Source organism: Panicum virgatum, chromosome 3N (genome assembly GCF_016808335.1).
Source record: "Panicum virgatum strain AP13 chromosome 3N, P.virgatum_v5, whole genome shotgun sequence".
Taxonomy (NCBI): domain Eukaryota; kingdom Viridiplantae; phylum Streptophyta; class Magnoliopsida; order Poales; family Poaceae; genus Panicum; species Panicum virgatum.
Genome location: NC_053147.1, coordinates 22,752,079 through 22,773,575, shown reverse-complemented (window position 1 = coordinate 22,773,575; position 21,497 = coordinate 22,752,079). Strand labels below are relative to the sequence as shown.

Sequence of the window (21,497 nt, the reverse complement as noted above, 5' to 3'; positions counted from 1 at the left end):
CTGTATTAAATATAGCTACAAATGTGGTCATGTAAATAAAGTGGATAGCTAGACTTTTTATAATATTTTAATCATATTTTTATTTTATCGTAGATAGCAATAATTAGTTTCATCTTTGTCTGCAATCAGTACATTTCAACACTGACAATTTGAACTTCTAGCTAGTGTTCTTGTAAAAGCAATGATCAATTTATTTTACAATTTTGTCAGGTAACAACAATGATCTTTCACGCTGACACAATATGCATAGGTGTTAAGTCTATTTTCTCATCCTTGAGCTCACATATTTGTTTTCTTCACTCTTTCTAGCTCCTTTATTCATGCACCATAGTTAGTGAACTTGAGAAAGAATAGTGGTGAGGAACTAAGAGGCAAATTTGCTTGCATTTGAATGCCATCAAAATTGGGATCTCTACTTGCAATCTTCTTATGAGGTTTCACCAATAAATATACCTCATTTCATTTTCAAATGAATTGGCTTTAAAGTTTAAATCTCCATTAATCAAGAAAAAACCAATAAAAGCGCTTCATCCCTAGTTGTTACTGCTGACGTAATTTTTTTTGATTAAACAGGAGGGGAGAGCACCCCTTCTGGTTATAAATTAAAAGCAAGCAAAAAGGAGTCCAAGTCACAAAGAGCCAAAAAGAAGAAGAAAAAACACTAAGACTAGAACTAAGAAGCACTCTCTAGATATGTTTTAATGCCAGGGAAGTATTTCTGTTTTGCTCTATGGAACCATGGCAAATTCATGGGTAAAATTTGCGTTCATGAGCTGTCTTGATGGTTGGTTACATTGAAAATGAAGTTGTTTCTTGTTGTCTAGATACTCCAAGAAAGAAGGATTATGACTTCCATGAAGAACGGGGTTGCAAGTTGTTGCTTCAAGTGTTCAAAAGCTGCAAAAGGTGACCAGGATGGTACGGCAAAAAGATTAATAGAACCCCAGCAATCTTGAGCAAAGGGGAATTGTAAGAATAAGTGTTCAATTGTTTCATCATTAGTGCTGGCACAGAAAACACAGTTGTAATCTTCTAGGTGCATATTTTGCTTTATTAACATGCCTCTAGTATTTAGTCTGTCTTTTCATATTAACCAGAAAAAGATTTTGTGCTTGAGCTAACATGAGCTTCTCAAATCCTTTTAAAGGAAGCATGCCTATGCCCTTTCATATGTGTATATGCTTTCTGTGAAGAGAAGGAACTAGTACCCCAAATATAACACCAAAGATCCTTGCTCCCACGAGTAACATAGGCCAGCTGACTCTGAAGAGAAGCCAATTGTGCATAAGCTTCAGTTGAAAGAGGCAAGTGGAAAAAGCTGAACATATCTTGGGCAGGTAAGGCATGGAGAATAGTGGAATTTTTATCCCTTGCAGAAGAGTAGAGTTCAGGAAATTGCAACTTAGGGAATGAACCAAGCAAAAAATCACCTTAGAGTAACATTGTTTTGCCGTCACTCGATGTAACTGAAGCCAAACCTTTGTATATATTTAAGAGCTTAATGATATCGTTCCACCAAAGCGAAAGGCCGGGCGGCCAGTTGGCTAGCCCGGTCCGGTAGCGTCGCGCCCCAACAGGTCCTGAGTTCGATTCTCATAAGATCAACGGTCCGTAGCAGTGCCCGATAAGGGGTAGATTATATTAATTTGGAGCATAGTACGTTCATGGTTTTTCAGAAAGAATCTTGAAGAAATAGGTACATACATGGAAGCACAATCTGGTCCTCAGCTTTTGCTAACCTCTCTGATGGCCGACGCTGATGGCAAGCGCCGGAACCGGAGCCGTATACTCTCCCACGACACGAGGAGGACGAGAGGCTTCCAACCTGGCAGTGGCGGACATAGGATTGGAATTTAGAGTATGCCATGTTAAAATTTCACATACAATTCGGTATTCGTTACGATCTAAAAAAATCGGTACACAATAAAAAAATCCAATAGCAATTCGATATATAAGCAATTAAGTTCAATACTTGCATAGATTACGAAATAAATAGTAGAAGCACATTAAATCTTAAAAATGCATAAAATAAGCTTACACATCTACAATAGTTCAAAAAAATTATCTTATTTCTTCTTATCATTCTTATCACGCCTAAGCTTCCTAAAGTTAAAAAAAGTATTAACTATACTATCTTTGTCCACTTGAAAAAAGATATCTCGCTCGATAAATGTGTTTAGACATTCGTCCAAAAGACTATCTCCTATCTTATTTCTTAGCTTAGCTTTCACAAAAGTCAATGCAGAGAAGATCTTTTCAACACTAGTTGTTGCCACCGGTAGAAGCAAGACCAATTTGAGAAGATTATAAACCATATCATAAACCTTATGCCTCCCAGTTTAGAGATCAACAAGATTAGTAAGATTTTTGAAGCTGTCCTCATATCTAATGCCATCAATATAATTGCCAAGTTAATTCAAGTTTGATCATATTCGAGGCAAATAAGTTATTAATAGGGTAGAAATTAGCAAGCTGGCAGCACTGCGGGCCTGCAGTAAGCCGGCAGCTAGCAGGCGGACCAAGCACCGGCCGATGGCGTGGCGAGGTGAGCAAACGCAAGAGGTGGCTGGCTCGAGTTGACAGCTGAGAGGGAGTCGGGGACGACCGGCGCTGCGGTGCAGCGAGCATGGCGAGCTGCGCGAGTACCGAGGCGAGCGCAGAGAGGACCGGCGGAGGGGGATTAGGGGAGGCGGTCAGGCAGGGACTGGCCGGAGGTGGCGCCGAGAGGAGTTGGGGGTGTGAGCCAGCGCGAGGAAAGGCCGTGAGGCAGCTGTGCATGCGCATCTGTGCCCAAGCGCCAAGGCAGGCCGATTCCAACCTCCATGGTGGGCTAGGGTGAGCTGCTTAGGGTATGCTGTGGCATACCCTGTAAGTCCGCCAGCCCCCCCCCCCCCCCCCCCCCCCCCCCGCGTCCTTGTTCCATCTTTTTAAAAAAAACTTTGCTGGTGTTCTCTGGCGGGTCCTTGGCTCTCATTGCATGTCATTGTCTCGTCCACTCTCGTTGCGATCATGCCCCTGTGATCCTGTCCCTGCATCACCCAACGACAAAAAGGGCATGATTTGTTGGAAATCAATGTTACCATTCGGAGCAGAATCGGCTTTTCATGGTCGATACGATGTATACAGGGTGCACCGTTGCAATGTTGACACGCCAGACTCTTATAAATATGTAGACTCGGTAATCACGCGTTACAAAAGAAACAATTGCCCAATATGACGATCATACTACCAGTGTGCCAACCGCCACTCTGAAAAAAGAGATGCTACGTGGCATGTGGCTGCTGATAACTCCCGTCTCGATTTCCTGAGTGAGATCTAATCAGAAACTGACACGTAGCCGTGGCCGTGCCGAGCAGCCAGACAAGTATTGGTAGATTGGAAACATATGTGCAGGTGACACCTACACAATACCAGCTCTGCTGAAACAGTGCCTCTCTACTCTCGCGCACACGACACGGTATCCTCATGCCACGCGCGCCTTTTCCATCCCAAAATCAAAGCTCGGACAAAACAACGTGCACCAGCTAACAGCAGGGCGGGCGAGTGATGCGTGCTATCTGCCTATCTGTATCTGCTTTTGGCTTCAGCACTTGCATGCATAATGCATTATTTCCAAGACTTGTCATACATCTAATGATCCGAACACTCGCCAAAGCTGAAAAGCGTTCAATAACAAACACTCCAAAGGCAAGAGAGCGAGCGAGCTCGGAAACACCCGGAGGAATCCCCGAAGTGGTGGAAGAGCAAGTCGGGACGCCGTCAGGCGTCAGCACGCCACTCGCCAGAGAGTGCGCACGCAAATCCCCGCGTACTACCAGCGAGCGCGACGCGGGCAGTTCGTGACGGGCAGCAGGAGTGCGCGCGCTTTTGCCGTTCCGCCGGGTGCCCGGCTGCGCCGCGGCTGCGACGGCGGACGAAGCGACCAGGGGCCGAAGAACCGCCGCTGGTCCAGGCACCAGACCTGACGCCGCACCGGGCGCGACCGATGTGACGGACCCGCGGGCGGACGGTCGCCGCGCGGAACGGAGCCCACGAACCAGGGCGCGTGCATCCTCACTCCTCCGGCGCACTGCCCAGCGAGCGGGCTATCCAAATCCGCGGGGCCTTGTCTCCTCCCTGGGCACGCAAGGAATTAGGCCAGCGCGCTCTCAGCGCCCGGTCCCGTGGCTAGCGCTGCCTTCCAAAGCAACCAAAAGGGCGCGCGGGGGGCGGCACCACCCGCGTCGTCCGTGTCCCTATCCCTTCAACAACTTAGCGCCGGGGGGCAACTCGGGATCGACCCTTTACAAGCACACTCGCGCAGCAACATCCCCCACCCCAGAAACGTGCAACGCGATCGCCCCCCGTCCTATTCGCCGCTTGCTTCCGCCACGGCCGGGAGGGGAGGAGCACTCGTGCCGCGCGTGCGCGCTTGAGTGGTCGAGAGAGAGTGTGAGCAGCTGGCGCCATGGACCGGCGGGACTCGGAGGCGAGCGCGCCGGCAGCGGCCGCGGCGAGGCGGGCCGCGAACGGCACCGGCGGCGACGGGGCGGCCGCGGCGGGGCCGGAGCCCGGCGACGCGAACTTAGACACCAACATGGTGATCATCCTGGCGGCGCTCTTCTTCGCGCTGCTGTTCGCCATCGGGCTCAACTCGCTGGCGCGGTGCGCGCTCCGGTTCGGGGGCCGTGGCGCGGCCGGGGACGGCGGAGGCCGCAGCGGCGACGGGGTGGCGTCGGCGTCGGCGTCGGGCGGCGCGTCGTGCGTCCGCGGGATAAAGAGGCGCGCGCTGCGAAGCATCCCCGTGGAGGTGTACGGAGGCGGCGGCGTGGAGGGAGGCGGCGCCGCCGCCGGGGCGGGGGAGGAGGACGTGTGCGCCATCTGCCTGGGCGAGTTCGCGGACGGCGAGACGGTGCGCGTGCTCCCGCGGTGCGGGCACGGGTTCCACGTCCCCTGCGTGGACGCCTGGCTGCTGTCCCGCGGCTCCTGCCCGACGTGCCGCCGCCCCGTGATGGACGGCAGCAAGCCCGCGGCCGCCAAGGCCGGCGCCGCGGGCCAGAGCCGGCGTCGGCCGGATGGCGACACCATCGCCGTGGTCATCGCTTGATTCTCCCGGGGGGGAGCAGAGCAATCGGAGCAGGCCTAGTGGTGGTAGGCAGGCGCGCAACACAAGCAAACGACACCTGACCAGTGACCAAGCAAAGGTACAGTTCTGGACTTCCGGGCCCGTGGCGTGGATAAGCTCCTGTAAAAATATCTCCGTAGCCTAGCGGCCGCCAGTGTTTTCCTTACCGATCGGTAACAGCCGGTTACCGCCGATTTTTACCGATACCGCTACTAGGCGGCAACCCATACCGGCGGTAAATTTCGAAAAATTTCGTCCGAATTTAAAATTTTCAAAAATATTTGAAATAAAAAAGGAAAAAATATGGTAAGAAAGTAGAGATGACATACATCATTCTAATATAGAACATGTTCAAATATTTGACTGTTTGGGCACTCAAAAAAATAAAAAAACTTTCGGACCGGTAATCCCGAGCGGTATCCTCTAATCCCGAGCGGTGTTCGGCGTTTTCCGAGCGGAAATCGGCGCGTTTGGACCGGAAACCACTGCATTGTGAGTATTTCTTGATTTTACATTGATTTTTAGATGTTTGTTGTGTAGCTATATTCAAAAACATGTGTTCATATTAACTATATGGATCCATTTGTTCATGGTAGTTGGATGTTAATTTGTTCATTTTAGCTATATGTATATATGTGTGTTCATATTTCAAATATGTACATATATTTTCATTTGTTCATTTGTTCATTTGGACCGGAAACCACTACTATGTATTATATATATTGACGATGATGGTTTGTGAGGACTATGGTTGTGATGATTTGCATGGACTATTGTTGTGATGATCTATATGGACTATGGATGTGAATTTCTATTTTTATGGATATAAACTTCTATTCTATGTATGTGTAAATGTTATATAATTGTTTGATATATACCATCAGTAATGATATTTACAAAATTACGGTGAAATACTGCCAAAATTTTTAATTTTCCAAAGTCATACGGTGTTTACCGGTTAAAAACGACGGTTACCGGTCGGTAAACATCGATTACCGGTCGGTAAACAACGGTTACCGGTTTTTTGAATTTAAATTGTCATTTCGAGCGGTTTCTAGCGGTTTTCGGCGATTTACCGCCGGTTTACCGATACCGCTAGTTGGCGAAAATCGCTTTACCGTCGGTAAGGTGAACCCTGGCGGCCGCATGGTCCGATACTATCCGGCGACGAGTGACACCGCTTGCATGTCAGGTCAGGTGTCGCTCCTTGGAGTAGCTAGCTGTAGCATCGTAGCATCTTGCCGTCCAATGTATCACAGCTGCCCGATTGTTCGCCGGAAGTGTTCGACCTTCGAAGGCTTGCGGCTTGCCGTACAAAAAAATGTTGCATACCTATGAGCAGGCATATCGCCAGACACGCCCATGTGGCCATGTGCATCGGTGTTGCTCGTCGCCGGCGAGTGGCTGTGGATTCGTGCGCCGGCCGGTCGGCAAAAATCGACCAGGACGTACAGGGGTACAGCCACCGGTGCGAAATCAAATTATGCGGGGGTCGCTGCGTGAGTCACGGCATGCCTTAACCTGGAAGCGTCGCCGACGACCGCGCGGCTGCCGCAACCGCCGGGATCACTCCGTCGCGCCAAACCCGATGGCCACGGCTAGCTGTCCGGCGCGTGCTCCCTCCTCGTCACCCGGCGTTCACGCGACGCGCATGGGGAGGAACCGGCTCCTGAGGCTGAACTACCGAGGGACCTGGGACGGAGGACGCTTCGGGGCATTCTAATTTACTGCCAACCGTACGGAGGGTTTTCCGACCAACTATCTTTTTTTCTATTTTAGTATTATTTTATCGTTTTATTTCAAAAAAAATTAAGAAAAATATTTTGAAGAGAGAAAAAAGGAAATTTGATGAGAAAAAGTTTGAAACAGAAAAATTTCAGAAAAATTCGAAAAAATTTGAAAAAAAACTTTTGCATCCGGATCTAAATTAAAAAGAACTTGAGGCAAAATTTTCAAAAAAAAGTTGATGATAGAAAAAAATAAAAATTTGATGACAAAAAGTTTGAAACAGAAAGGTTTGAGAAAATAATTGAAAAACTATTGAAGAAAAAACTTTTGCATCCAAATCTAAACCAAAGAGAAATTTGGGGAAAAATTTTACATCGAAAAATAAAAAAAGATAAAATAGAAAAAAACACTACGGCTCACCGCCGCCTGGGGAGCGCCCAGAGGAGCCTTCCCCGCCGCGCTGCTCCTCTCTGCCACGCTGCTAGCGGAGCCCACCGCCGTGCTGTCCTCCCTGGTGCCGTTCTGCGCCGCTCGCCCTAGAGGAGGCTGTCGGGATCAAAAGGAGAAAAGAGAGAAGACAGAGAGGATAGGGAACGGGAAGAGAGAGATGCGCCGGGGGAGGGGAAGGACGTGAGGAGATAAAAGGGTCTCTTTGGGAGGGCTCTAGCTCTGGCTCCAAAACGGGCTTCACATGGAGCCCTCACAAACGGTCTGTTCTGCTACCGCTCCAACTTTGGAGCCCCTGAAATCCCGCTCTCTGGAGCGGATTGGGCGTGTCGGAGCCACAAAACTATGGCTCCGTCCGGCTCCAGGCGCTCGCCCGCATCCCGCTGCTATATTTGCCCCCTTGGCCTCTTCGCTCGTTCCGCTCCTCGCGCGGTGGTGGGCGCGGCCGGCTGCGTGAGTGTTGCTGCGCTGGAGGCCAAGCGGTGGGAGGTCGCACGACGGGTGGCGCGGCCGGCTGCGGGACCGTGCGGCGGCCGGCGCGGTTGGCCGCGGGAGGCCGTGCGGCGACGCAGCAGTGCGTGAGGCCGTGCGACGGCGGGCGCGGCCGGATTCGGGAGGCCGTGCAGCAGCGCAGCGGCGCGGGAGGTCGGGCGGGGCAGCGGCGCGGGAGCCCAACAGGGCAGCGGCGGGGGGCGTGGCTGCGCGGGAGCCTGGGGCAGGGGCTGCGCTGGAGGCCGAACAACGCAGCGACGGGCGGCGTGGCTCCGCGAGATGCCGAGCAGCAAAGCGGCGGGCGGCGCAGGAACAACGAAGAGATAAGAAGGAAAAAGATGTAAAAGAAAAGAAAATAGAGAGAAAGGATAAAAGGAAAAAAAGAAATGAGAAGTAAAGGTAAAAATAGAAAAAAAATACAAGGGTATTATGAACATTTTCTTTTTCAATCCATCCATAAAAAATAGGTTGAAACCGTTTTGTCAAACGTTTTCCAAAACGACTTCAACTCCACCAAAGAAGCCGCTCCACCCGAGGAGCCGAAGCCGGAGCTGCTTTTAGAGGAGACGGAGCTCTGCCAAACAGACCCAAAGTCGCACATGGGACCCACCACATGAAGTTGTGCACCTGACTCGAGTGGTCGAATCAACCGTGGGTTGGGGAACCTCCGGTCACCCGTGAAAACAGTTTTGGGCGGACGCTTCGCTTCCAGGAGCGCCGCGCGTGCAGTACGGCAGTGGAAGCGCTAGATCCCTCGCACTCGCAGAAAAGGAAATGGGAGAAGAGAAGTGCCACGCCGTTTTCACCTTACTGGAAAAAAATTTGGGTGCACCCCAGGCGCACAGGAGCTTCCGTGCTCCCCTGGCCCCGATGCCGTCCCGCTCCAATCCGACGGATGGCGCAGTAAGCGGCTCTTCCTTCACGAAGATGCAGCTCGGCTCAGCTTGTTTGTATCAGCAGCTCCTGGCTCATCTCCTACGCTCTCTCGTTGACTCATCTCCCGCCCATGATCCAGTATAGACTGCAGACAACCGTCGGGCGCCTCGCCGTGCGCCGTCACAGACTGCCTGGTGCCGCCGCAGCGACGGGATCCCAGAGTCCCTAGCTTCTCCTCCGCTGCGTGCCTACATTTCCGGTGCAGTTGACAAACACATTGGTGGAAGCAATCAATGGCAGTCGCGGCCGGGGCGGAAGGCAGCGCCGCGAAGCCCTACCCGGCGACGGTGGGGGCGATCGACAGCGGTTCACCGCGAAGCACTAACCAGCAACGGAGACCTCGTGGAGGCGGTCGTGCGGCAGTTGAAGTCGGCGTTGTTGCGAGTCCTCCCATAGACAGGCCACGGCAGGAAGGTGTAAATGTTCTAGTGTGCACAGCGGCCCGTGCCCACGCGGTAGCCAACGGCTGGGATCCAATCTGGCGCGCTAAGATTCGTGCGCTGCGCCTTTGAGGTTACTGAGTACTAACTTGTCATTGTAATTTTAATCTCCTGGTGGACGACACAAAAGTCAAAGTAGTGAGAACCGTGTCCATTGCAAGTGGGAACGCGTTGACTTGGATGGGTACATGTTTCCGATTCCAGAACATTCGCTTGTATGCGGACGCTAAAATGCGGTGATGCCATTCCAGTTGGGGGGGGGGGTATAGTGGGAGAGTTAGAGCGCAAGAAGCGTGGAGGCGGTGGGGATCTAGGAAGGAGCCTGTGAAGGTCGAAGAGGGAGGTGCTCGTCCGATTGGAAATCTTACATAGGCTTGAAGAGGTGAGTAGTTTTTCCAGTTTTTCATCATTGGGTAAAGTAGAATTTTGGTGATGATGATTGCATGAATGCAATCAGAGGACGGTGTCAAAGCGATTCTTCAGATCAAATCTACACAAGGGATATATGGAAGAGCCAGGACAAATCGGGATGGCAGAGGCTAGCAGGGATGGTGAACCGGGCGGCCATGAGGTTATTGTGAACTCGACGTTGAAACTCGTTAATGAAGTATGCAGCGCACTTTTTGTACTCACATAATGTATTATAGTGCTGGACCGTATGTAGCTCTACCTTTTTCTTCCTTGTTGATCTATGATGTATTTCGTTATACATGTCAACTTGGTCTTTATGTCCATGGACCTTTTTCGTGATGTCATTTCAAGCTGCTCCTTTTCTGCGTCTTTACTTACTATTCTACTTGTATTTTTGTACAAGTCTGACGCGTAGCGACTGCATGGCTATGAAGCTGTACGCACAATACGGGTAGTCCGTGTGAGCATGATATTTGTTATCGCGCTCGTAGCTATATATCATTCTGACAATATTTATTTTGATCACAAGGATTGTCTTTACTAAGTTTTAAGAAGTACAAATTTGTGAAGTCATGAACTATTCATGTACATGTAGTTTTTAAATGGACGATATTTGCTATATCATGGCAGCCTGAAAATGCGCAATGATCTTTATCCGTCTACGTCGAAATTTAATGATCGCAAACCAATCAATATATCTCAGCACTATATATGAGTCGTCAAGATGGCATTCTGACTTTTTATATCAATGCACTTGCACCGAAAACAATCATTTTAATTTATATGACGAACGAATATAGGTTTGCGATTTTCATAGTATGTATCTTACCAACTGTTTTTTTTTTAAGGGCCACCCTGCCTCCTCCTCCAATGTATTGATACGTCCCAGCTTTTTTGTTTCTGTCCAACAATCACACCATAATTTTATGAATATATGTAGTCAGGAGGCAGCTATATAGAAAGAAAATCAATAGTCAATGCTCCAATCCATAACAACATTTTTCTATATGCAAGTACCATTTTTTCTCAGAGCTAGAAGAAGTCCGTCTGATTCAAGCTACAAGAACGAAACAATTACAGCAATTAGAATTTACGCAGACGTCCCCTACAAATAAGGCCATAATGTTAAAATGCCACCATTTTGCTTTTGTACTCGTATGTATGGGGGTGCACTGCTCTTTATTTTCTATAAAACGCATTTGGAAATAATTGATTCGATGCACACTTTCCTTTTTTCTTCATGAGAAATTAACACTACTTATGGAATCTCATGTTTGACCATATTTACCGTCCTTTTCTGGGTTTTTTGACACAATTACAAGTGCAACATTCAAATTTTGGGTGAAGTTCTACCATCACTACTCCAACAATACATCTCAGACCCATTCCAGACCCATCAGTCATATACTCTTGCCGTGGATGAAATGGAATTAAACTATCTTCGTGTGGATTTTATTATTCTGTTTCTGAATGGTGTAGTGAGTTACCTTGTCAACGTCATGCTGGACCACATCATGGTCGCCCGCATCCACCCGAACCCCTGCATATTAACAACTCTCTATATATGGCTAATCATATTAACAACTTTATATATATATATGCCCAATTATATTAACAACTCTATATATAAGGCCAGAAAACAGACTGCTACTCAATTCTTTAATGAAAATGATGTCTGCAGGAATAAGAGATAAGTTCAATATAAAATGGGAACTCCTGACGATAATGTTTTTTCCTCCAACGTTTTTTTTAGTCGCCTTTCCTGGCGGAACTTGAGGCTTTTTTTGTAGGCTTCTATACATGCTTGCTTGGGTTATGAGTTAATTGCAAATATCACATTCATTTCTTTTTGGGAACAAATTGGAAGTAATGCATCATTTTTGAAATTAGGATATGTCCCAGTTTATACTAAACCACCTTTTCCATGAGTAAAATAAGGGTAGGATCTTGTCTGTCATTACAGACAATTATTGGCAGACATATGCGAATATCAGGGGGGGGGGGGCATCAATGAATGCTGCAAGTTGTATTCAAACCAAAAAACAAGAGCTACGTGTTATTTCGCACCAACAATGCTGCAAGTTGTTACGAATACTACATTTTACTGAATTTCGCACCAACAACATTGTTTCAAAGCCAATGTGTTCTGCCCACTCGAATTGCTATAACGAAGGCTCAGTGTTATAATACAGGGCATCGTTGCCGACAACAACTTAAACAAATTGGAACATACGCATACCATGTTCATTGTCATAACATCCCTAAATTTTCTAGGCATATACTTGGCTACTCACCAGCACTAAAGCGACCCCTGCATCTGCTACATGTTCCAGCTACTAAAGTCCATGCTCATATTTTTTTTTTCTGCTCGTCATACTAAGCCAAGCTCGATCTGCTACTGGGCGTACTAAGTAAACAGCATGCCAACAACAATACACATACAGCCAATTATTGCTACCACTAGTAATTGCCTTTGGGTTTCTAATTTCTTCAGTTTGCCAGTTAATGAAAAGACTTCGGACTCCTTATCTGCTAGAGCTGTCGTCAAGGCAGTCCACTGCAGTGTCCCAACAAGCTGTTGTTCCGTTCCTGATCTCGCGTCAGCAAAAGAATCTCTCAGTTCTGCGTTCTCTTTAGCCAAAGCCCAAACCTTGTCCCTCAAATCTATCAGCAATTGCTTCACAAATGGGGTAGTGCTGTCTTCATCATGCCACTGCCAGAAATCGCATCCGCCCGCCTGTAGTAATCAGATCTACATTCAACATTTTGGTTGAACCGGAAAAAAAACCAAATTCAACTCTCGTACAGGAGGTAAAGCACCTACCCGGCGGTTGATGCAGGCATAGTACCTCCTCCCAGGGTTCATAATGCTCCTGGAAATCCATCTCGGCGCTTTCTTCTTGCACTTGCAGTACACGGCTGGTTCATACTCCAGGGGCCCCTCCCGACCAAGAAGTTCCTCGATCCGCATCGCCGCCGCGTCCTCCACAAGCGCTGGATCGGGTTGAGCTTCTGCCACTGCTTGTGCTCGCCATACTTTATTTTCTCGAGGTGTCTTTGCTATGGGGGCGACGGAGACGGAAAGATCTAGGTACAGGAGAGCAGACGCCGGCGCAGGTAGAAGGATCTAGAGAGAGGTGATGACTTGTCGCCACAGTGGACCAGCTTTGGTGTGAACGCGCCAGAGGCTCCGTGTGAACGCATTTTTCATTTGCGCACGGTTATGACGATTCTAATTGACGATCCATCTCTTAGGTATGGGCCGTCCGCGAATCTTGAAGTCCATCCAACGGCTCAGCAGTTGGGTGGGCATGGGTCTCCTCGCTTCGGCGTCGGGTGGGCACGAACCACTGTGCGCACAATAACCGCGTCGGATTCAGCTGCCCACCCCATTTTGGAGCGTATCGGCCCGTGCCCACCCGATGTCCTGGCCGTTGGATGCATTCCAAGATTTGCGAACGGCCCAACCGGTAAAGAGGATCAGCTATGTGGCCCGTAATTACAGATGGTGCTCAGACTGTAATAAAATCAGAACCGTTCACACCTATCCACACTGCTGCACATTTGAAAAGGGCCGGTAAGCTAGCAAATGGGCCTGACATGGCATTGGGCCGTGTACTGGACTGTTCTAAATTTATCCGGAAGCTAACAGAAGAGGGTGGAGTGTCCTCTTCTAAAAAAAAGGGAAGAGGGTGCAGTCGTTAGATTCATTCCTGCGTCCGGTTCGCCAAGGTCGGAACGCCATAGCCGTGGTGTGTTAATTCCTGCCCCATCACATCCATTTGCAGTCTCATACTTGTTCCTTTGGGTGTATTAGATCTCCAGTATTCCAGCGGGCAGCGGCGATAGATCGGCTCGTTGGAGGTGAGCAGCAGAAGCACTGTCGCCGAAAAAAAGGTCCACATTGTCCACAGCAAAAGTTCACAGAAACGTAGGTTCAGAACCACATTAACCGATTTGCATGACAACCAAAAGATAAGACATAGAAGTGGGGAAGGAGAGAAAGTCCATGCCAATTAAGCTTCTGCATTATCATCTGGCATCTTTGACTCAGCTAGCTGTCTTCTTTTGTTGCGAGGAGCGTCATCGACTTGGATATGCTGAAATCCTTCCGTACTGTGGAGCATTGGGCTTATCTTGATACCCACCATACTGAGAGTTTGTACTAGTGTTGATGTTTCTTGCTGTTGCTGTGAATTTCTACTGTTTAGTTGGTGAGAAACAAGTGTTTATCAAGGGCAGATTTGATTCCTTAGTCAACTAATGTTCTCAAAATTTGTAAATTTCTGCAGCATTAGGAGCAGCTTGTACTGGTGAGGGATCAAGCACCGGTTCCGCGGGCGCATGAAAAAGCTTAAGGTCCTCGTGGGAGCTTCTCGGTCAAGGGAAAACTGGGTAGCAGCAATTGTCAACAGCACGCGAGCTATGGTGTGACAGCACTTTTAGCATGCTCGTGGACTGGACTTGTTGGCCTTCAGTGTTTCAGCTGTAGTTTGTTATTAACGTTTCACCTTGATCGTTGGTTTTGAGTTATACCAGTTCTGTATGTAAGCTCTTAACATTTTACTGCCTTACTTGGTCCGTGACTAAATGTTAAATGTTCTTCAGTATTTCTGCTTGCAATGATAGCTTGGAATGTGCATATTATTCTTTCTAAAAAAAATCTAGGCACAAGAAATTGAAGATTACAAAATTAGTACATTGTAATTTATATACTTATGTTATCCGCATAATTCATCTTCTTATGGCTTGTATATCTGAAGTGAGAATTTTTTTTTAATTTGCTGCAATATCTGAAGTTCGATACCCTGATTTTGAATCAGCATCCATGGTCCTGGACTTGTGTTCCTATCTGAATGGGACAAGACTCTGTAGGTCAGGAAGCATGGACACTGTTGATATTGGATCATGGTTTGTCTTACTCATCGAATATGGTCAGGAAACATGGACACTGTTCATGGTTTCCACTTTGAGTTGCTAAAGTTTAATTTCTGTGCATGCTCGGCAGAGCCTCTTGGGAATGAAGTTGGTTGTGCTGAACTGAACATGAGCACATTTCTTTCCTCAAAAATGACTCTGGTTCAGGTTCAGCAAACAAGCATTGCAAGTTAAGCTTCACCATTTTCAGAGCAGTTACGGCCGGTGATGATGAATCAAGCTATGCCACTCAGTATGGTGTAGTCGTTCGAAGGTCTGCTTAACGCGTAATACATAGAAATCTCATTCATCGTTGCTTATTTCACTTTCCTGAACAATTCGTCACCCATCAGCATGGTTCTGCACTTCCGTTCAGTCTGAATGGAACAATTTTTCAACCGGCAATTCGGCAGGTGTTGATCGTGCATCATGGTTCGTCTTGCTCGTCGAATTGGGTCAGGAAGCATGAACGATGTTCAGGATTCTATTTTGAGCTACAGTACCAATACTGTACCCCCGAAACTATGTATCGCCTGGGCACAATGCCTTCATCCGGAATGGGCTCTACTTCATTTTACAGCCAAACTTCTGGATCCTGGATTATGATTTGGGTATTGCTGCCCTTGCGGGCGGTGCTGGTTTAATTTGTTGGAATGGTGGCATTGGTGTCTTTGCTACTGATCTGAAGTTGGGCCGGGTCACCAAGATAGCCACGCTCAGTGACGTCAGTTTTGTTATTCCCTATAAGAGCTTCTACACTCCACAGGTATTAAGCTTATGGTGTGCTTCATTTATTTAGTAACAACAGAAGTATGGATTATGATATACGTATTCCCTCATGCTATGAATCAATCTTCTCTCTATTATCGGTGCTGTTACATGAACGGTGGAACTCTCGATAGTGAAGTAGTGATGTTTTTCTACTTGATTAGCCAGCTTCCATTGGCTCGTCAGTCAGTTGATGCCTTCCTGATTCAAGTATTTTCAGCAGAGTTGGGAGCGCCCTCCACCAGTGACGGGCCAGGAGCTGGTGTCTCAAATGCTTGACAAAGTTTCTGCTATACCAGACACAGGCTTCTTGATCAAGCGGATATTTTGTTGACAGCAGTGGTGGTGCTTTAGGTGCTTACTAGTAAGTATGCCCGTGCTAACGCTACGGATAAATTTAAAACATACAAAAAATAACACATGATCCATAGTCCAAAAATAACACATGATCATACAATCTCGCTCTTGCAGTTAACCAAAACTGAAAGTAAGAATCTGCCATCTTTGTTTCTTTCACAAATTGATTAGTAGATACAAATAGCAGAGATCATTGCATTATGGAAGTTCAGAAGGAAACAATACATCAATCTACTTGAAGCAAAAGGAAACAATACAAGGCAATTAGGCTTAATCTATATCTCTTTTTTCATCCCATACAAGGCATTCAGGCAAGAGATATCCATAAATGGCTTTGTGAGATGATGCCTATTTTCATCAATTAAATAAACCACCAGAATATCTTTGGCTTTCCTGCCTTCTGGATACCGTAGGGCAAGGATCTGCATGACTGCATGCAACCATCAGGCTTCAGGCCTGCAAGAGGCACTGTGGTAGGATTGACTGTGCCAAAATTAAAAAAATTACACAACATGAAAATAACAATCTGATTGCAAGCACAATTAGCAAAGTAAGTAGTAATAGGTCAGCAAGTTTTATTCTAGGCATGAAAATGCAAGCACAGATAAGAAAGTATTCCACTACAACAAACTAATTGTTTCATCAGGATAAGAATTGTTTCATTCAATCAGACCAACATTTAATAATCTCAGCTATTAGATATAGAAAGATATAGTGGCAGAATGGAGATCACGCACAATATGTGCACTTCAATATTGGACTATACCTCAGCACTCTTTTTCTTGCAATGTTGAGCTGACCAACACCAATGTACTTCCAGACCTGACAGTGCCATCCAAAAATGATGACCTATCTCCCAGCAATGTTACAATGATTTAGGAATTTGGAAGAACAAGAGTATAAACAAAATGAATACAAAAGTACAAGTTGGAGGGCCTTATGCCCAATTAGCAAAGAAATGCAGCAATGGCTAATAGTATGCTCATATGCCCTTATAAATTAAATAGCCATAAAGTACTCCTTTATGATAATCAAGATCGAATAAGATTCATCCTAAAATCTGTAGGCATGATCACTATAGGTCTTAAACAGATGAAATAAAAAACCAATCTTTTCATTTTAGTTGTTTGCTGCTGCAGTAGGTAGTCTAGGAATACCAGTGAACTGGATAAACCCGTATAAGCTAAACTTAAACTACCACAATTGTGTCATGTAGTAACTACATACTATACATGTATATGCACACCAGGACTAAACATGCCTTGAACCACTGCAAAGCATCCTAGTTCCCAAAAATGTATGAGCATTTGCATCTGCACCACTAATTGGCCGCCTACTGCGTACCATCAGCAAATGAATTCGTTGCATCACACAAGTCCAGCAAAATGCTAAATTACCTCCAAATTACCATAGCTTTTCTTGCCTGTAAGCGATGCCTCTGTCACCGGGCAATGCACAATCTGCTGCTCACGACCACCCAGGCGATCTTCCGTGCTAGGCTGTGGAACATAAATTTCGCCACATTATCCCATATATCCTTCGGTCGACTTGATCTCCATAGCCGCTATGACACCCTGCTTTGATTGGATTCGTGGAACCTCGCACAAATTCACAGTGTATCCGCAAAATATAGAACCGTACAACCTTCTCACCTCTTCAACTCGATATCGATTTTCCAGACCGATGAACAGCTCCCTCTTCTACCTTCTCCATCTCATTCCTACTTCCATGCAGCCGCCTCCAGTGTCACGCTCTGACTCTCGTTCCCCCCCTAGATCGGATTGCTTGACGGCATTTCTGCATCTCCAAACGTTAGAACGTTCTGGAAGCAAGCAGATGACTGCAGCCAAAAGTCTACGCGTTCCCACCTGGATACACCACAGTGCAGTTCCTCAACACAAACCGTCTTCCTCGCTTTGACTTTTGTAACATACCGCTGAAGCTTAGATTTAAATTACAGCTTCCTAGTCAGTAACCACTCAACAGAGGAACACGAATCTTGACGTCTTACTTTTCATCACAGCCGTCGGCTACCGCGTGGGCACGGGCCGCTGTGCGCACTAGAACATTTGGGAGCTGAAGACAGGTAGAGATCATCGACCTCGCCTGTGTCAAGTACATCCCGCTGGTCGACCTTGTCTCCTATGTTTAAAAAATGCAGACATATATGTGATCACACAAGTTCAGATTATAGGGTAACAATTCTCTTGGCTGCTGACACAAGTCCTGTGCATTCAGAGCTTGTAATATGATTCGAGAAAAAGAGCTCGTAATATGGAGCTTGTAATTCTTTTCTGTGCATTGTGGAGTTCTTTTGGTGAAATCACTGCAGAGTTCTTATCAGTTAGGAGAGTGAAGATCTGAATACTATGACAGACAGTATGTTCTGTACCACTGAATGCTACAAGGACCCTTTTGATTCATAAATTATTGACTGAACATGTGTGTGGTAAACTGATATAACCCAGTGGCAGCGAGCAGCCAGAAGGGTGCTCAAGTTTGAAGAAAAAGAAGAACGAGTTCCTGGGCAATTGCACTTTACTTCCTCTGCTCCTGTCAAGACATGCAACCCGAGTAAAATATCTGGTGTGGAAAGGACTGGCAAGATGTCTCAGGATTCGAAGTTTCACCCTAAGAAGTTTAGGAACTTGGCTGAGATTATCAGATCTCACAAATTTTTCTCAAGTCCAAATACTACATGTCTACTGTCTACAACGAACGGACAGAACACACGTTCGTGGAAAATTCCAAGACAAATGCAGTTTCTGGGCACAGCCGACCGCGCGCGAGAGGCTGTAGCTCGGGCATGAGCAGGGTTAAAAATCCCGACGGAACCGGTCCGGTTTTACCGGTAACCGGTCAAACCAGTCCAGACCGGTTCCGGTTCCGGACGGTTTCAAACCGGCCCAAATTCAAAATTTAAATTTGAATTTCAAAAAATAAAAAATTCTCAAAAATTTCTAAAAGTATTTCAGGTTGCAACGAATTTAATGGTGTCAAATTTTTTCAAATATTCATTTATTTAGTATACTTTGCGAGCATTTGAAGTTAAAAAAAAGTATACATACAAAAGTATACAAATACAATGTAAAAGTAATACAAAAAAGGGTTGGAGGGTTCATTTAGGCTAAAACATGTTATATAAACATTCATTTAGTATACTTTGCGGGCATTTGAATCTAAACCAAAAAAGGAAAAAAATTGAATTTGGCCGGTTACCACTCAAACCGACCGGTAACCGGTCAAACCGGACCGGTAAACCGGTCCAACCGGTCGGCTAGCCGATAGGAACCGATTGAACATGAGTTTTTGATTTGGATTTTGAATTTGACCGGTTTTTTCTGGTAACCGGTCAAACCGATCCGTTTTACCGCTACCGGTGGGCGGCGGTTTTGTCCCACCGGTCGGTAAAAAAAACCCTGGCCATGAGTAGGGGTAGTAAAGGATCTTACTTTTTAGTCTTGCTAATCTATGGACCGCTCTAAGGCCCTGTTTAGATCCAAAACGTAAAATGCAATTTTTTTGTAAATCGCTTGCATGGTGTACTAAATGTAGTCGAAAAATAAATCGCATTACACAAATGGACATAAAATCGCTAGACGAATCTAATGAGCCTAATTAGGACGTGATTAGACACTAAATTGCTACAGCAATGCTACAGTAAACAATCTCTAATAATGGATTAATTAGGCTCATTAGATTCGTCTCGTAGTTTACAGACGAGATCTGTAATTAGTTTTATGATTAGTCTACATTTAATACTTCAAATGTTGAAGATTCCCTTCCAAAAATACAAAATGATCTAAACAAACCCTAAAAGAACTAGACTCTAAAAAAATCAGACTCTAATCATATACAATTTTAAGGTAAAAATATTAAAGATCAAGTTGGATTGTGAAAAAAAAATATTAGAGTCCTGACTCGTTACCATCCTTAGCCGTGAGTCGTGTCAACGCCATCGGGGGAATGAGAGGAGCGGAGAGGCATGGGTTGATAGCAACTAGCATTTTCAGGTGGGTCGAAATGAAGGTGGCATAATAGTCTTCTTTTTTTTTGAAATAAAAGAATTGTCTTCTTTTTCCGTTTTCTTTTCCTAGATCCTACACCATCCACCTTTAAAAATTCAATTCTCATTTTTTAATCAAATAATTTAACTTTTAACTAAAATTATATAAAAATAATATCATTCATGATATAAAATAAGCACCACTATATTAGTTACAGAATATATAAAAATAAATTTATTTGGATATATAAGCATTAATATTTTTTGCGGTAATATAAGCATTAATATTTATTGTGAATTTAATCAAACTTGAACTAGTTTAACTAGTATGTATTTTATAATTGTATTTTTTTGCGGACCGAGGAAGTAGTTGACCCTCTCAACAAATGAGGCACGTGTCGCAGAGTACTTCACATGCTTGGACAGTCATGAATGAAATCTTAGAGATGCTAGTGACTCTTTGCTCATCGGTTACCGACGTCACGCATCACAAAACATCAAGCGGATGAGCAGCTAACGAAGGTAGTCGAGCAGCTGCACCCGCGGCACCGCCGGCGGCGGGCGCCGCGCCGCGTCCGCCGCCGGCTCCTCCCTCCTCCGGCGCTCCCACGCGCTCCTGAGCCAGCGGAGCACCGGCCTCAGCGCCTCCAGCCACCGGGCCAGCGCCTCGTGGAGCCGCCAGAACCTCCCGCCACCCCCGCCGCGCCGCGCCGCCGCCTCTCCCTCCTGGTCAGGCGGCGCCCCACGGGGCGCGCGAGCATCACCACTAGCTGCTGGCGGCTGCGCGACCCGGACGGGGCTGGGCTCGGAGTAGCACCGGCGCAGGACGATGGCCCGGTTGAGCTGCGCCTCGAACGCCAGGCGCTCGTACTCGTCGAGCAGCGTGCTGTGGCGGCCCCCGGCGCTGGCGTCCAGGCTGAACCGCGACATGGCGTCCTCGGCCACGCCGGCTCCGCCGCCTGGTTTCCCCTCCTCCTCCATGGCAAGTGGCTGGACAATGCTAGCTGCTTCGTTTCACCGACGCTGATGCCGCGCCGGCCGTCGACGGACGAGGTGCGCGCGCGGTATTTAGGCACGCTGGCTGTGGCCAGCGTGGTCCCTCCCGGTGCCGCGGCTACGCCTATATTTTGCGCGAAAGCTTGTTCGAGCTTGGCGTGGGAAGGACGGCAGGGATCGGTGCACTGCCGATCGATCGAGCTTGTTCTGCACGGATCGCCAGGATTATTATCAGCTGAAAACGCACGGGTATGATCCGTCTTGCAGGCTCGCAGCTCTGCATGGTCGCAAAAAATGGCATCTCGGTTAACGGTTCCGGTGGGGCGTCGTGGTCTCTTTCGCTCACCGGCTGCAAGCGTTACTCAGGGGACATACTCCTACGCAAGGGATCAAACACCTTAAGGCTGCACCATCACAGTATTGTACGAGATTCTAGATCTGCCGCTCTCATTCCCGGGCAGGGGAAATTCCGTGCGCTTTTGCAAAGCATGACGAAAAGTTGCAGGCTGCAGCTGCAACAACTGCAAGCAATCCGATGCTTTGTGAAGCCCGTTTTTATTCCTGAAATAGCACTACTTGCTACTGCAACACGGCAACTAACACTATTTGGATACACTAACATTGTTAGATGTTAGTGTTAGTTTCTAATACAGAACTAACACTAACACTTTGAGGTGTTTGGATGTTAGTGTTAGTTTGACAAAAAAATCACTTTTTCAATAATTTGACCCATTTAACTCCCTTTGCAGTCGGATTTGTTGTGGCTGGCCACTTTGTGGCTTCCTCTCGCTTGTGTTCACTCCGCCATGCCACCTTGGCCCCGCCGCTCGTGTTCCCCGGCGCGCGCAAGGACGCCGACGGTCCGGCCCTGCAGCTCGCCGCCTCACCGCAGCAG

At 47.0% G+C, this 21,497-nt stretch overlaps 2 protein-coding genes and 1 long non-coding RNA gene across 3 annotated transcripts; 2 read left to right on the top strand and 1 right to left on the bottom strand.

The window, feature by feature from the left end:
- The first annotated feature begins 4,118 nt into the window (after positions 1–4,118).
- Positions 4,119–5,248, top strand: LOC120665151 (RING-H2 finger protein ATL74-like). Its single transcript, XM_039944611.1, has one exon. It carries the CDS (start codon positions 4,448–4,450, stop codon positions 5,084–5,086), a length of 639 nt encoding a protein of 212 aa, XP_039800545.1. The 5' UTR covers positions 4,119–4,447; the 3' UTR covers positions 5,087–5,248.
- A 6,349-nt stretch (positions 5,249–11,597) lies between these two features.
- On the bottom strand, positions 11,598–12,836 carry LOC120665150. The gene is made up of 2 exons (XM_039944610.1): positions 12,383–12,836; positions 11,598–12,295 (listed from the first exon to the last, which is right to left on the bottom strand). The coding sequence occupies exons 1-2, from the start codon at positions 12,527–12,529 to the stop codon at positions 11,966–11,968; spliced, it is 477 nt and encodes a 158-aa protein (XP_039800544.1). The 5' UTR covers positions 12,530–12,836; the 3' UTR covers positions 11,598–11,965.
- An 871-nt stretch (positions 12,837–13,707) lies between these two features.
- Positions 13,708–14,080, top strand: LOC120665149. Its single transcript, XR_005671109.1, has 2 exons — positions 13,708–13,772; positions 13,851–14,080. It is a non-coding gene; the product is annotated as an uncharacterized LOC120665149 (long non-coding RNA).
- Positions 14,081–21,497: the final 7,417 nt, after the last annotated feature.